At 37.3% G+C, this 17,826-nt stretch overlaps 1 protein-coding gene across 4 annotated transcripts in view; it reads left to right on the top strand.

Annotated features, from left to right (window-relative positions):
• NAALADL2 (N-acetylated alpha-linked acidic dipeptidase like 2) overlaps window positions 1–17,826 on the top strand; it is a 503,669-nt gene that overhangs the window by 452,916 nt on the left and 32,927 nt on the right. For all 4 annotated transcript variants that reach the window (XM_030028786.1, XM_030028785.2, XM_041126840.1 and 1 more), the window contains one exon: window positions 13,949–14,042. In XM_030028786.1, the coding sequence (XP_029884646.1) occupies window positions 13,949–14,042 (94 nt within the window). The remainder of the gene's footprint in view (window positions 1–13,948; window positions 14,043–17,826) is intronic.

Below are 17,826 nucleotides of genomic sequence, written 5' to 3' on the forward strand. Positions count from 1 at the left end.
TGTTTCTTTTAATTTTTACTTGGTAACTTGAATTTCCTGTAACTACTGTGTTCTTAATTTCTTTGGTAAAAGAATCCTTTATTTTGAGATCAAAGAATTCTGATATACATTAGCACTTTAATTATAAACTAAAGAATGATAACTGAATGAATAGGGTGAAGAGTCTTTTAGACTAGCAGGGCTGACAATTAAAAAGGCTTTTTTCATGACTTGCAGCATAGCCTGTTCTTTTTTTGTTAAATATGGCTATTATTGTAATTGAAGATTAATAATCACTAATAGCTACTGGGCTCTTTTAATGTAATATTCTGCACAAATAAAACCCTCTGCTTAGATAGTGCTAGTCTCCCCCTTCATCCCCTCTTTTGCAAATGTCAGTTGCTACTTGAGCAGAATAAGCCGAAAAGGCAATAAACTCGACTGAAGATGTATAGTTAAACCTCTGTCTCAGGGACACATGGTTTTGTGCAGAGGAATGCTGGAGGACTGGAGGTAAAATAAATATTACCAAAATCAGAATAGTATGGTGGTCTAATCTAATACTGTGTCTAGTGTCTGCTCTTCTCAGTATGGAGGATTTAAACATTTGGGAATGGAGAGACATGGCGATGCCTATGTGCTGTCTCTTTGGGACAACCCTCCCGATGGTGGACTGTAACCACTGAGCAGTATGCAATTAGCAGCTCCTAGAAACCACAAGATTTAGAGTGTCATTTCCATTTTTCTTGTTTCAAATAATTTAAGAGGCCAGTATTCATAATGTGAAATGGAGTTTAAAAGGTGTTAAAAAACTTACAGTTTGTTACTTGTTAACTTGGCTACTGAGTGAATTCTAAAATCTGTCTTTTTCATTAGGTCCATAAATGAAAATATTTTTTTTTTTTTTTTTTTTTTTGTAAATCAAGTATCACGTGCTTATTCTGATCAGTTTCTCACCCCAGAAATGCCCCATATCCTTATTATTGGATGAGGCTTGGATGAAAATATTGTTAATTGGAGTTCAGAATCTGTTACAGCATTATGGTATACCCAAGAGATCAGAACAGTTTCTGTAGGGCTTTTTAGTTTCTCTGAATATACAAATGAAAAACTTTAAAATGTGTTTTGTATTTTTGACGTACAATGTAGACATACTGCAAAACGTTCTAGAAATTTCACCCTGATATCAAAACTCTTTTGAAGATTATTTACATTTAGTTTAAAGCTGTTCATAGTACATCAAATGCCTATACACATTGCCTTTCTACTGCAGGGAGGGGAAGAAAATTCCTAGAGTCTACAAAGTCTTAATTTATTTTGAGGTCTGAAAATCTAATTTTATCTGTCTTCTATTTTAACATACAGAAGAATTTTGAGATGAGTCTTTCTCTCATCTATGTATGCAAGTACACTTAACACACACACACGTGCCTGCATATATCACTTTGGATGCTATCAGCACTCCCACTGATTTGTTCACTATGTATCAATGTCATGTTTTGCAGGACTATTTCAGTTCAGGGCACAATTCATTTGGAATTTTACATAGCGTGGGGAAATTATGCTGAGTTCACACTGATTACAGTATGCTGAAGGACATTGTTAAGTATTTTCCTCTGATACATTTTCATTCTATGGTATTTCTAAAAATCCATCCTTTTCTCCCTGGCCTCGTGATCAAACCACTTGTCTGCATTGTAATCTTCTCTTGTCTTGACACATTTGCCTTGCAAGTCTTTTTTCTCCCTGCAATCCATTTATAGTGTTGTTGCCAAAATGATCTTCCTCAGCTGTCCTTTTAATCTTGCCATCTCCTCTTTCAGAAATTCCCCAGGCTCCTGTCGATGTTGTGCAGCAAATTCTAACTTGTTTTTCTTTCTAAATCTTTTGCCTTTTTCAAACCCCATCTCTTCCACTCTCCAGTCTCTTCAACAACATGCCTTTCATCATCTTCTTTCAGTACAGTCATCAGATCTCCATCCTTGTTGTCCTTATATTTGGAATACTCAGCAAAACTTGTCTCCTTGTCTGTTTGCCCATATTGAGATGTCTTACAATGAACTCATTTGTTCCAGAAAGTTAATCTAAAACTGGAGACAAATAGGCATTCAGCTAAGCCAAAACAAAAGGAATCAATAGCAAGACCAGAAGCTAACAAAAATATGATGCTTACCAACAAGGTGAGTCCTGGTATTTGAGTTGTTCTTACAACAAGGCTTGTCAGATAGGCTGAAGTAACCTGTGCCTTTCATATGCCATACCCCCACTTCTTTGTTTGATTCTATTGGATAAGGTTAAGGTAGGCGACAAGCCTTTTAGAGTAGATGTCTTTCGAACTGTTTTCCGAGACATGTATTTTTGGTGCTTAGACACTAATGATGATTATAAATAATAAGATATTTAAAACAGGTAGTAGCTGGTGCAACCATGGTGCAGTACTGTAGGTAAACAATGATTTTTATTATTTTTTTTTTTAACAGCAACTGCTGTCGTTTGAGCAAGTAGTAACATTTCCTGCAGTGTTGTAAGTTTATATGTTTTTTAAATGTGCTTCTCTATTTAATCTTTGTTGTTGCCATTATATCATGCTGCCTTTATAATTTTAATACAGAGCCCACATAAAGATAGGGTGCAGTGGAATGAAATGGCCATCATAATTTGACTATCTTAGTAACAGGTGTATTATTACAGCCCCAGATGTGGTAATAAATCTCAGTTCTACCTTCAGATAGTTTGAGTTTTATTGCTAGGGTTCCTTATGAATTTCGAGGGCCATTCTATGGCACAGGACATTCTTCTGAGTTTTCTTTCTCTGCTTATATAAATATTCTGTCATGAGAAACATTATTTGTTAGGTCTTTATTCATTGTTGTTCAGGGACAAGTTTGAAAGGTGAGGGAGTTTCTTTTTCAGGTAAATTGGTAGCCTCAGCAGCATGCCAGCTAATTATAAAATACTTCAGTAGGTTCATCAAACTGACCTGGGATTCCCTAAGGCTCAAAGAGTTTGTCAGACTTGGCATTTTCCCCAAGCCTGAGGGGAGCTTGCTCAGTCCCAAACATATTCATCTTTAATTAATGTTTTCTTTTAAAAATAAAACAACCAATCTTCCCCCACCTTTATTTGTTAAGTTATACTATTTAATAACAGGAGGAGGTATAAGATCTCCTTTTGCGATTTAAATTTCAAATCATGAATGTAAGTCAAGTGATTACTACTTATTCTATGTGTCTTGCACAGTATACATTGAACATTGAATATTCTGATTTGAAAAGTACTGTGAAAAATTCACAGAAATTGCATGTTTTAATTATGATACCAGTAAGAAGCCTGAATACCTTTCTGGCTGGGTAACTACCATGCAGGTATATCCAAGAGCAGAATGTAACCCTAATTGAAGTAATTGCCTGCTGAGGAAATTGAGCCTCTTTGTGGGTACTGCAGTGTATCCTGGTGTCTGGGCGTAGCCTCGGTACCTTATCCATCTAATTCTCCCCTGAAGTGGAACATGTCTGTTAAGGTTTATGAGTCTTTTCTTTGAGGCATATACTACAGAACTATGTATTTTCAGCTTCCCTTGCATCCTCAGCACTGTGGTTCACGAGTGTCTCTCCCTCAGGGCTCGTCTGTCATGTTTAATGAACTGTCAGTGCTCCAGTCCTCGCTGTGATTAGGGTGACCTAAGTGGAAAAATTTGAGGTACCTTTGCATCAAGAGGTGGCAAGAGAGGAAAGAACAATATTTTTCTCTCTATAACCATTAAATATCTTAGTTTTCCTGAGTTTGAGAAGATAGGGAGACTTTAATATGTAATGTTCTCGTAATCTTTTCATAATGCTTATTCTGTTGAGTCAATGCTGAACTGACTGTCCAAGTTTTCCAAGTTCCTCAAGGAACCATTGCTTCAACACCTCATTGATGCTCTTCTTCAGGTTCTTCAACTCCTAGATTCAATTTCTTCCATCCGTTGTCCCTGGTTCTCCCCAAATCCTGTCTCTCTTTCTCCAAGGACTGACTGCTGTCTAGCATACATTCTTCTTTCAGTATGGCCACGTAGAAGACTTCATAATTGCAAATAAAATTCAGGCAAAAGAGAGTATAGTGTAAGGCTCCTGTTACAGCATTTCCTCATCCTGTTCTCACAAATCTCCAGAGTCAGGTCTGACACATTTGAAGGTCATGCAATGCAATGAGTTTTTAAGGATGGTGGCATATTAACGCATCTCAGATGATGGCATATTAATGCATCTCAGTGTCCTGATATCACAATCGTTAATGTTGAAAAAGTGTATAAATGAAATGGGGATAGATGAGGAAAAATAGGAAAAAAAAATGTATTGTCACAATAATGGACGAAAAGGAATAATGAACATCGAGGAGAATGACTGTTAGGTACCGAAGCAGATTATATGCATTATTTTAATTAAGAGTGCCTAATAGTACATATGGTTTCCTTTGAATAATAATTGCATGCTGATGAAGTGTGATTAGAGACTTTTTTTTTAGGAGTTCAATTAAATTCATTTCTGTAAAAGGGGAGTGATTAAAAAGATGATATCAAGGTCTAAACTGAAAGCTGTGGTTGAAGCTTCCTATTGCAGATTTCTTTATTATTGCGCTCCTCTGATGACTGTTATTTAGTTTTGAACAATGCCACAAGTTTCAGACTGAGCCCTGCAGATTCAGCGTAAGAACTGGCTTTACAGATCAAATAGAAACTTAGCAAGTACTTGGGTGTCCTTGAATGTACGATCCTTCGGGAAGATTCTTGGTTCATGCATGTATCTTGAAGCATGTGAGAAGATACTTTGATTAATTAGGACTGTGAGACAACATACTGTTTGCTAGGCTGCTCTGTATTTCTGTAGAGTGCTTGTGAACCTGGGTGATTAAATGCAGACTTGCACTGCTGCTTATTTTATCTGCTAGTCATTACTGTCTGACTTGTAAGGCTCATAGACCAGCAGGACCCAGCCAACTGTCTGGCAACTCTTAACAAAATTATCAATTATCTTGCTGAGTCCTATCATCTTGTGCTTTGATTATCCTGTATCGTGAGTAAGGTGAGCTGGCTGTTCTAACATCCTGATTCGAGTCTTAAACACAGGCGTAAGTCGGGCAAAGGTACTGATATTCACAAACTGGTGGCAAACGCAATGAAGGCCTTCAGTAGCATGGAAGAGTGTGATGATTTCTGGAACTATGTACTAAATGTCCAAGCTGTTAATCGCAGCATCCTGTGTTTTTATACCAGTACACAGGAATGGACGCCAATATATCTTCTCTGGTATTCGGAGATGACATTTACTTTCTTTAACTTTCAACTTTCCTTTATAGCTTAAACCAGAAGAAATACTTAACATTTCTTGTCCTAAAGTATGTGCGCTGCTAGCTAGCTGCATGTTCTGTCTTCTGAATGTCTGCATTACACATGCAGATAAAAAAATAAGCTATGTAGTTTTGGTTTAAGGTAGTAAAGATCTAACCAAGACGCAATTTCTGTACGCGATTCTTGTCATTAGAGATCTTTGCCTCTGATGTGTGGAAATAAATTTTGCTTCATATTTTTTTATATACTTCTCCTTCTACCAAAACAATAGCTAAATCTATTTCCTCAGGACTGCCTGTAACCACCTTCAGGCAGTTAACATTCCTTCTTTAAAAAGGATCTAGCACTAGTTTCCCCCTCCTCTTGCTATAGCTGAAGAGGGTCAGAGAATGAAAGCATTTAAAAGGTCACTTTCTGTGCAACGATGACATCTTGGTTTATGGGAATGCTATTTGCAGATTATTCAGATTTAAACCAAATTTTTCTGTATTTGTCACTCTCAAAGTCTGCAGCTGGTAACCAGAGCAACCTGGCTTTAAAGTTGGAGATAAAAAAGAATTAATGCTAGAACAAACTTTAAAATTCTCTTTAAGAAATCTAGCGTGAGGGTTTGTAGTGATGTAAAGATTTGTATCGTCGTGGTGTGACCTCTTCAGCCAGAGCTCACGAAGCTCTTAGTGCAGAAGAGCATTCTGTTATATCCTTTTGCATGCTCGTAACTACGCGCACTAGGGAAAAGTCTAAGTGACTAACTTTTTTTTTAACGAGGGGTTTGAATCTAGTGGCCCTTCTAGAAGTTAATTCGACACTTTCTTTGCACCTAGATACCACTAAAATTTGACGTACGTAAATACAAAAAATACATGATTATAAACTCTTCTCAAGATTATTGCTACTTTCCTGCATACTTCAAAGACATGCAATTTTTGTTTATGTGCAGAAAAAATAAGAATAAAGCACTTGAGAAACTCTCTAGCTACATTTCTACACTGCCCACAGAAGGAGCTGTGCTTTACAGTTAACTTCATGGCTTCCTGTGTAAGCATTAACCCTGTGTATTCTGCACAGACATAAAGTTGCTCTGCCTCAGTTCCAAACAAACCAGGTTGAGTAAAAGTTCATTTACGCAGTGCCAAGCCTAACTCAATAAAGCTATTATCTTGGAAGTTGAGTTAATGATCCCCATTGTCTGCCGCTGCAGTAACAAGAGCATGAGAACTGCCACAATGGGCCAGACTTCAGCCCAGTTCCCCGGCTCTCGTGGTAGATAGCGATGAACGCTTCAGAACAAGTGTATTTCCCCTGTGACCACAGCCAAAGTTTGGATCTGGAGCATCATTTTTAGTAGTCAGCAGTGCACTGCCCTGCATGAATCTGTCTAGTCCCATCTGAAACCTGGTTGCGCTCTTGGTGTCCGGTACGTCCCGTGACGGTGAGCTCCAGAGCACAGTGATGTTTCACAGGACGCGAGGCACCTCTGTCCGCTCTGTGCTGGGTGAAGAGAGGAGGACCCCTGGATGTCCTCACTCATATCCCTTTCACTGGTGATCTGGACAGAAGGTAGAAGTGAGTGGAAGGGAACTCTCTATAACCTTATGGAGTTACAACACAGGGCGTGGGGTATAATCGCTCACTAGAAATTAATACAATTTAAAATTTATTTTTTAATATACACGTATTAAAAGATTCACATAAATGCATTTAAGTATACACAAAACATATATTTGCATATACTTTATAAATACAATTTAAAATGTATGAATTTCTACATGTACACAGAAAACAAAGCAGAGATAAGAATGAGTTTCTTTTTTGTGCAAGTAATTGAAAGCAGTGAGATGAATGATCCCTCCCAGCTGGTAATGAAATCTATAGAAAATGTACTTTCACTGCTCTAAGTGTTGTGTATTGCTAAGTTGGCCAATAAATTAAATTTTAAGCAAAATAATCACTTAAGAGAATACTTATGACCTTAATTTCTCAGTGCCTCAAAATCTCATCATGAGTCATGTAGAAAATGTAGCATAGGATCACGTAGCAGAGATCTTCCGTACTCCCAAGTAAGTGGCCCAAGGTATCATAATACTGGCATATCTTAATATTAGGGATGCCTAATGCTGTGTGCCACGTTAATACAGTTAGTTAAGTGTTGTTTGCTGGGCACAGGATACATGCAAGGAGGGAGAATCCGTGTTTTGTTCACTACCACTTTTACTTCCTAATCAGTAATTTCTATACTGAGAGTAAACAAACAATATTAAATTATAGGCAGAGGTGTTGAAATAAAGTTTTAAATATTTCTAAGAGCTCAGACTTGCCTTGGTCAGAAACAGCTATCTGTAATGAATTACTATGCTCTAGTTCACCTACTGTAGCTATAGACTCATCGTACTCTTTTCTCAGAGAGCCCTCTACTGACCTAAAATACAGTATGTCGAACTGAATGTCAGATAGCCCCAAATATCATTTGACCTGTAAATACGTGCCCTGGTGCCAAGGTAGATTTCAGTAAGAACAAAAGCGTACATGGTACTACTGAATTTTTGAGAACTTCTGATTTGTCAAAAGTTGACAGCTTTAGTGCAAAGCAAACGTGTTTGTGACCAGATTTCTATTTCTTTGTCTACTCAAGGGAACATGATTCTTCAGAAAAATAGAGGGTCAAAGAACTGGTGTTTTTCTCATGCTCCTGCTTCTGACTTTTCTTGTGTGAGTCAGTTAACTTTTTTGGGGGGTGATAAGGAAAACAACTGTGTAGACTGATTATGCAGGAAATTTTGCTACAGTAAATTGAGATCCTAGTGTTAAAAAATGCTCATTCATTTATCATGAGTTTCACGATTACTGCCATTCATCCAGTAGTAGTAGGTGCTGAAATTCTGTTATGGCCAGGGAATCACAGATTTCATTTAGACTCAATTTCTCATGCTTAATTAAAAAAAATCTGATAGCATGAAGGAAATTGCGGGGCGGGGGGGGGGGGGGGGGGGGGGGGGGGGAGGATGGGACACGGACACCACCAGAAAGCAAATTCAGGACATTTCCCTGTATTATTAAAAATACTAAATTAATTTTGCAGGTTGGAAAGGTTGAGGAAGTCTGATGATTTTTACATTTGAGATTGCTAATGTTGTGGTTCTGAGAGGGGATCTTAATATATGCAGAGATTTATTCCTTATTTACACAGGGGTGGACACTGAAAACGTTGTTTATGTTTGGGTTAATGTCAGGTGATCTCAGCAGGTCACTCTGCTAGTCAGTACATGTGGAAAGAGAGACCCCTTGATGCAAAGAGATGAACACCTGAGATTAGAGTGCAACAGCCAGCCACAGAAGTTATACCTTTTCTTTCACCTTTACAAGAGAAAAGAGAAAAAAAGTGTTATTTTCAACACATTGTTATTGATCACGCTAAACAGCAGAGTATCTTTCCATGCTCTTTCTTCATCCATGAACCCCATGGATAATATGTGAAGGGAGAGGTGCAAGGTGTGAGGGCAAACGTGACTTGGATAAAAACGATGCCTGCTGTCAAAGGAAGTTGAGGCTCAGAGTTCAAACGAGTTAGTTGCCCGGTGTCACACATGGATCAGTTACAAGGATTGTTTGAGTCTGTAGTAGGGAGTCTTATATACAGAGGTCCATTGAGTCTGTAGTTGGGAATCTACACAGGTCTGCTACACTACTTCTTTTATATTATCTGCTTTCTAATGTGAGTTGTCATGGGTTTGGTAGATTAGCTGCCATGTGTATGCTGGTTTTCTCTAAAAGTACTCAGGTATCAGTAGGGTAAAGTGTTGTTAATATTCATAGAATAAAATTATATAATAAAAAACTGAAAATTAATAGAATGCAGGAAAGAAGAAAAAGTATGTTACAGAGGTATATGGCTTGAAATATAAGAGTTGCCACTGTACAATTCAGATTTCAAGTAGCTGTGTCTAATTCATTCCAGCAGGTAATGTTGGACTAGAGCACTACTGAAGAGCAGTGTTCACAAAAGGATAAACATGGCAGTTTACCTGATTTTTTAAGTTATGTTGTTTGTAACTTGGCATATGAAAAGATCTGAGATGTCTTTTTAGATTTTAGCACTCTTAATGTAACTAAAAATGTCCTAAAGGCTCAGCACTTACACCCACTGAGGTTTACATAGCACGCAGGCTAGATACAGCACACAGTTTCAAATCTCACTAGACAAAAAAAAAAAAAAAAAAAAAAAAAAAAAGACTGGCATGTGAACTTCTGTGTTAAAGAAACTGCCTGCACACTATATGCTGATGTTTATTCTAGCAGATTGATCTCTGTCATGCATAATATTTTCCTATCCTCATATCTGCTAAATATGTTTTCATTTTATTCATCTTACAAGTTTCTCATCGTACGACAGAATGGAAGATGGGTTGCCATGCCTGTGTTGTCTGTAAAACCAGATAACATTTAAGACGTGTCCCTGCAAGACATGATCAATAACAGCATGCCCCAAAAGCAAAACTGAATCTGTGTAAAAAAGGCTGAGTGGAGCCTTTCACGTTTTTGTATCCTGGATTTTAAGTATTCAATTGTTTAAAAAATTTTGCATGCCAATAGACGCGCTTTGAGTTGTTAGTAGGCAGCTTGGATATTTGAGGAAGCAAGTTGCCTTGAAAACTGAGTTTAACTCACTGAAAAACCAGGTGTGACATACCAAAAAAAAAATTTCCGTTATGAACCCTCCCCCAACTCCATTTTAGTTAGTTCCCTTATTTACATTGTAAAACAGCTAAAACGATAAAGGATATTTATAATTTACTTAGATGAACATACTGTGTGTATTTAATCCAGTTCTTATTTTGGAGACTGGTGCAGGTTCACCTGATATCCCTGAGAGCTGACTTTTATTGTGAAATTAGGTTCATAAGTTGGGTAGAATTGCAAGACATAGTTCGTAAATGAGTATGTTATAACACTTTGGAAGAAAGAAGAACCTACGGCTTCATTTAGGAAGTGTCATGTGACACTGAATCATTTTTAACACCAGCATTTTTGGAAGTTTGTGGGGTTTTTTAGCTTTTGGGATCTGCACAGTGTCAGAGAGATGAAGTCAGGCACAGTAGTTATTTCCTTCCTACAAAGATGTTTGTGCTGTAAGGTAAAAGACGTTGAAAAAATGTTACCTTGGTATAAACCTGTTTTGAATATTAAGATTTATTCTGCAATATACATAGAATCATAGAATGGTTTGGGTTGGAAGGGACCTTAAAGATCATCTAGTTCCAACCCCCCTGCCATGGGCAGGGACACCTTCCACCAGACCAGGTGGCTCAGAGCCCCATCCAACCTGGCCTTGAACACTGCCAGGGATGGATGGGGCATCCACAACCTCTCTGGGCAACCTGTTCTACTGCCTCACCACCCTCATAGTGAAGAAATACAGTATAACTCTACAATTATTGTTATGTTTTATATTAATATGTATCTCTAAAGTAATTGGAAGTTCATTAAATACATTTTAGTTTACTGAAGAATACTTTTCCCAAAGCCAAGTGCAGTGGGAACATTATTCATTATTTTTTCATTTTAAATTATATAAGAAAAGCGTTTCAGAATCAATTAGCATTCGAACTGTAATTTTTTTCTTTAGACTTGATAATCGTGCAAATGTTACATCAATTATTGTGTGTATTGTGTGTGTATTATTATGTATAAATGTTATTTGAGAAGTTGTCATTAGCGTTATAACCAGTTCAGTATGGGAATAGAATCAATTATGCTGCTTTAGCATTTCACTTTATGAGAAAATTGTTGTCTTTACTCTTTGCTAAGTTATTCTTGCATTTAATAATTCAATAGTCAGTCTGAACCATTTTTCAACAGGGGAAAGGGGGCAGAAGCTTGTCTTTATTTTCCATGTATATTCAGTGTTGTACTCAGGGGAACGGTATATCCAAAAATAAGACTATAAATAAGAAATCAGTAGCCTTTTCTGTCTTGCTGCATTATGTGGGTTTGATATATGCTTCTGCAGCATTATTACTTACTCTGTTCAAATCAATCCTCTCAGCTTTCCTTTATGTGATTGATTTCCTCCAAATTAGCCTATGAAGTACATGATTTAATAAACAACGCTGTTACCTGTTTACCAACACACAAATGTCCACAATATTACATCCAGAGATGCTATGCTTCAGTCAGTCACAAGATTTTCACGGTATAACTTTATTTGAATGAGAAAGAGAGAACAACTTTGGTCTTACATAGTCAAAAGCAAAATAAAATTGCTTGGAAGAAACAGATATAAGGCATGGACTTACAAAAATTAAGCCAGATTCTGTAGGAGATAATGATGAAAAGGAAAGACGCTTACTAGGGTATTCTCCTCTTTAATGCCGCTTTTATGCCTCAGAGAAGAAGCATTTTTTCCATACTTTTGTGTTCTTAAACATTGCAGTAGCAGATTGAAAAGTATCAGTAGCACTATATAGCTGTTCATGTCCCTCCCTAAAATATGCCTATGTATATGTATCTTACATTACCACTTAGTGAAGGGTTTTGCAGAAATGGGGTGTGAGGGAAGAATTCAAATGTTTTGTGTGATATAGTACTATTTAGGATTCAATGGGTTTGGACTCGATATAGAATTCCTCCTCTTTAATAGGATGTTATTTCATTGCCACAGTTGCTTTTCCGTAGCAATTTACAAGTCGTTAATGTTTTGGGCAGCTGTATCTTAGAGTTCCGTGCAGGACAAGGAAGGATTTTGCACGGCATTTGGACATATAGAACCAGATTTTTACTGTTGCTTATGGCTAGATTATATGAACCTGGTTTGTCTACAGTTTTGAACAGGTTTCTGTTTGCCCTAACAATTCTATTTTTTGTATTTCCACGATACCTCTCTGATATTTCCAAGACTAATGTGTTCTCATGCTTTTCAACCCAGAGGCTTTTGTGTATAATCACTGATAGAAAACGTAATGGCTTTCAAGCATTAATGGCTCGTGCAGTTGGGAAGTTTGGAGAAAAGTTTTGTGAGATGTTACTGTGTAGTATTTTAACACAGATGTCCAAACGCAGTGTTTTTCATCTTCCTTCAAGTTCACTCTTAGTTCTTTAGTTTTCCTGATAATGGCCTGCCATACCATTATTCCTCCCTATTTTTTTCTCACTGTATATATGGTAGGGTTTTTTTTTCTTCATGCCTTTTGCAATATTGTATTCTCCAGAGGTAAATTGCAATAGTTTCACAGTATGTCTCTGCTCAGATGTAGGTTGCAGCCTAATGTACAGCATGTTCCCTCAGTCTCTGTACCCAAATCAGTCTGTGGCTGGGTCATTTCTTTAATGCTTTCTGAGAAATGTTGTTGGGCTTCTATCAATCTTTCTCCAGGAAACTTGTATTTCTGATATTACCCTGTTTTCATCCACTTTCCTGGGAGACGGTTTTCCTCTTCAATTGCTGTACTATTGTTTTTAATATTACTTAGGATTGTTGTCTTTTCCTACTATTTTGTATTGTAGAATTAAAATGCTACTTTCAGCACAGCAACTATCATATTGCTTTTGAAGGATAGATATTATTCTAACCCCCTCACTACCTTGGGAAGTGTTGTACAATATGATTTTATTCAGTCCACATTTTTATCAACACGATCACCATCACCTGCAGCCATCATTCCATTTTAGAGCGCAGCCCTACAGGTATTTTCTCCCTTTTTGCAATATCAAGATATGAAGAAGATGAATGAAAGTTTCCTGCATGTTTTTGTCAGTGTATTTTTATAGCTCCCACGAACAGTGATGGACTTGGCAGCCTAGAGACTGAAATCCTCTGTTTAATCACAGGCTAGGTATAGTTCGGCAGAAAGACATATTTCTATATACAGCCCCTTGTAGCATGTCTAAGCCTTGAGCTGGAGAGCCTATCTTCTATAAGTGAAAAAAAGCACTCAGGTCAGTCAGTCCCTGGCCTCATCTCTGGAACTGTTGAAAAGAAGCATTCATGCTACTGAGTTTCATGACAGGTGCTAATGTGTAGTCTGGAGTGGACTGAGAGTTCCCTTTCACTCATTTGGGAATTTCTTTCTGTAAGTTACTGAGAGAATGTAGTGTTCTATCCAGTTTGGAAGTTGTACATCTGTGTGCTTCAAGTAGTCACATATCTCTTCAAAGGCAGTAGGTTTTCAGATCAGCTTGCATTTAGCCATGGGCTTGATCTGAAGCTCGTTAATGTCTGTGACTTTATTTTTTTTTCTTTTTACTTGTGTAAACTCTCAAAATCCGATAGCTAAAACCAGACAACTAAGTAAAACAATAAAGCTCATTCCTATTTTTAGAATGTTGAGGTGTTTTATTTGAACACAAAGCAAAAGTAAGGCCCTTCAGAGATTCCTGCAGTATCCTAGGTCCACAGAAAAAGTACGGCACAGAATTCTTGTGCGTGGTCAGAAATTGTAATCCCTTAACATTTTTTAATGTTGTATTAGAAGGGCAATGGTCTAGGTCGTACTCCTTTTCACAAAGATGCGTTTATGGGGTTTTATTTCTTTTTCCCTGAAAATCTAATGTGATAAAAGTATGTGCTATTCCAAAAGAAGTGCTGGCTATTAAATCTGCTAGAAATTATTTGACTGTTTTTTGGGTTTTTTTTGTATTTTTCAGCTAACAGGACAAGTGACTTTGCAAATTGCCAATGAACCAGTTTTGCCGTTTAATGCGCTCGACATCGCGTTAGAAGTTCAGAACAGTCTTAAAGGTAATTTTTGTTAGAGGAATATTGTTCTCCATTAATACAGAGGGGGAAAAATAAGGATCATCTACTCCCTGACACAGATTTTCAATTTGCACTTGAATGATAGCCAGTGATTTTACGGGTTAAACAGTGTCATTATATAACGCTAAATAGGACACAGTTTTTCTTGCTGAATAAAGCCATGAAATGTTTATATTTCTTATGATGTTACTATGTCAGTTAAGCAATAATTAGTATTAAGATCTCATAATTACAGTCAAAGATAACAACCTCTGTGACTGAACTTGATTTTAATACCCTTCAAGGCTTTGTTTGGTACAAGCAGGAAAGGGCTTCTAATCCCGTTGCCATTTGGCTCCTTAATTTTCACCATCATCTCCCTTTTTTGCATATTCCACTAACTCACCTTGTTGGCAGAGCATGCTAACTTTTCTCCTTTTTCAGGCGTGACAAAGCACAATAATTTACCAATATGTATTGTTTGAGTTGGTTAAGCACTGAGATCCTGGAGGTTCTGTATCTGAAACTGATCTTGGTCTGTTTGGGACAATAGGTCAGGGTTAGGGGGAGGGACAAAAAAGTTCCTAGTCAGAAAGTAAACAAGTGACTGGTAAGTTGGAAATGACGCAGATATAATTCTCATAGACTCTGGATTTGGCACTGTTTGCTGGGTGTAGGATGAATGCCTTGATAGGAGACCGCTCCATCAAGATTGTGGAGCCATTACTAATATTCCTGTGTTACCTTCTCATTTTTGGCTCTTTCTATTCTCTTGTGGCCTTTTAGGGCTTGATAAAAGAACAAGCATTCTGCAGTCTTCTCGTCCTATGTTGACAACAGAACCCAATTAAGCCAATAGCCCTTGGCTTGAGCTGTATGAGATAACACACTTAAAGAGGCCAGCTGTGCATTTCCTTTGCCTCTGGGGGCTGTGGTTTGTTTGGTTTTTTTCTCTACAGTTGGTAGAAAAATGTTGATATGTTTTAAGGAACTAAACCCATTGTATGCTACTGAGATGTTCTCTGCTAATATCTAGACTACAAAAGAACAATAAAACTTCTTCTTATCAATTATGAAAAGAATATGTCTTAGCTCCAGTCCTGAGCACTAAGGAGGGAGAGGAAGTCTACGTTCTAACACTGTCCAGTGTCACTCATCCATATAAGCTTTCTCCTTCAATATCATTTGTCTTCCTCCTCCTATTCTGTCCCTTTCCCCTTACAGTTTCCTTGTATCTTAGTGTATTCAAATGAGATCCACCTCTCCTTCCTTTTCAAGGTGACTAGTTGGAAGTAGGCTGGATGTGGAGCACGCATAAGAGGCTTAGTCCTTAGAGATTAAATCTTTTGATAATTTAGCTGCCAAACTCTAACATAATTGTGTACAGAGATATTTCCAAAGCTGATGTTCTGGTCAGAGTTCAGTGAACTTAAAAGGAATGGTAAAAGGTGTATCCCTGACAAGAACCCTCATGAAATTTGAAAGACTACTCCAAAGCAAGCCTTTGTTAGAACCTCACAGTGGAAAATGTAAAACTGTGTTGTTATTTCCTCTTCTTCAATTATGTCTCTGATACAGATTACCTGTAGTGTGCCAAGGCCTTTCAGAAATAACTTTTCCTCTTTATACTGTGTATATATATATGGAACTCTCAAGTTGATCTGTTAAATAATGGTGGAAGTTCTATAAAACCACACCAAAACTTTACATGTAGCTGAGCAGAATGTGACATCTTATCTCAAACTTAAAGATTTTTTGCAATCTTGAGGTGTTGCCCCTGCATTTCATTCACTCCCTACAGTGTAAAGTATCACTTTTCTGTAACACACATTCATAGAAGTATGATACCTTTTCTTTAATCTTTGCCATCCATCATTGTCAAGACCTAGGAGTTAGTAGGCTAGCATTGGTCTGGAATCAGTGAGCATCCAAAAAGACAAGTAATTTTAGCTCTGTTGTGCCATATAAACATTGGTTTAGTTCAGCCTAAACACAGCAGGGAATAATCATCAAATAAAAACTGTGGCTCAGCTGGTATTCCTTAAACTGAACATGAGATGTCTGGTATTGTTCTTCCTTTTTTCTTTATTTTGAGTAACAGAAAATTTTGATTTAAACTGACTTTTTCCTCTAACTTCAGTTAGGTCATTTATCTCAACCACTTCAGGGGAGGGATAACTATTTTCTAGGCTGTAGGGCCAGCAGGATAAATTTTCTCTCAGCTGTTCACTTTGGAGTTTTGTTTAATGACTTTCTTCATGACTTTCATGTCTCATCTATCTCTGACTTGTGTCAAATAACAGTTTATTTTTATTTTGGAAACCAATAAGACAAATGTCTTTTTTCTGGTTACTTAAATGAGAAGTTTTACTTTTTAACATGGCTCATTAATTTCTTCATTCTTCAAAAGATTTTATGTTGTCTTAGATTTCAGTTCAAAGGTGCATTGTCTTACTAAACTATTTCCTTCTCCAACTTGATGCAAAATGTAGATGTAGAAAAGGCGAAGGGAAATCTGCATGACATGCTAGAAGATTTGTTCATTAGGCTTAATTTTGTGCCTCTGGGATCTGGTTCAGCCAATCACTTAAACACACATTTTATTGCCTGTTGGACTTTCTCACATTCTTGAAGTTAAATCGTATGTATAAATACTTGAGTCACAGTTTTTCAGTCTCCTGCACGTCCTCACAAAAGGATGTGCACGTCTTAATATTTGTTAATACTGCATTTATTTACGTTGCCAAAGGATTTAATTCTGTAATGTGGATGTCAGTACTCGTAGGTCTGTTAAATTCAATGGGATGTTACTCAGCACTTTATAAACCATTTCATACATTCAGGATAGGCCGGATGGCACGTTATAGGGAAATGTCATCCACAACATGTTTACATCTGGCTCGAGGCCTGTACCTCAGAAAGGTGGGGAAATGGCTGTTAAGCGACATGTGTTCTCTCCCCTTGCGCACACCAGAACTCTTGGAAACAAGCTACTGCTTTTGGGTTTACCTGAAAGGAAGGGTTGTGACTGGAGAGACATTTCTTTTTGTGCATCTGCTGATGGCCTGATGTTTAACAGGAAACCTCGTGGTCATAAATGATATGAGATAGGTTCCAAGACTGAAATCCAGGTCCCCAGGGCTATTCAGGCTGTTATCTGTCTGATCACAGATGTGATATTTTAGAGAAATTCATAAATAGATGACAGTTTAAAATAGTCTCATTAACTACACATTGCAGTTGTGCAGTGTTTGTGCCTTTTATACATTTAAAATCAAAACCCACTGCAACTTGAATCAAATACAAGAATATCTCACTAGACCTTGCATGCTATGAAAACCCAATTTATCTTCTGAGGTAGGGCACAGACAAGATGTCAAATCTTGTCTATAAATGATAAAAATGGTTCTTTTAAACACTTCTATAGAAGTGTTTTGTACGTATATGCAAGTAGAAATGTGTAAGAATTTGTATATAAGTATTTTTTATGTATATAAGCGTTTTTGTTCAAAACATATTTGTATTATCCGCTGAATGCTTTTAGCACTGTGCAGTCTGGACTTGCTCCTTGTCGCCTATCTTACACTCGATTTGACCCTCTTTAAAATTTAGTATATATCACAGCAAGCTTCAGGGATTGATGATGGAGGTGTTAAAGTGTCTCATTAGGATTAAAAGCCCTTCTATACCTTTGCACCTGACTGACTCAGCAATAACAAGTTCAATCACACTGTTTACAAAAATACAGGCAACCAGGTTTGATGCTAGCCATGTCTCTCTCTCAGGT

Source organism: Aquila chrysaetos, chromosome 10, assembly GCF_900496995.4.
Source record: "Aquila chrysaetos chrysaetos chromosome 10, bAquChr1.4, whole genome shotgun sequence".
Classification (NCBI taxonomy): Eukaryota; Metazoa; Chordata; class Aves; order Accipitriformes; family Accipitridae; genus Aquila; species Aquila chrysaetos.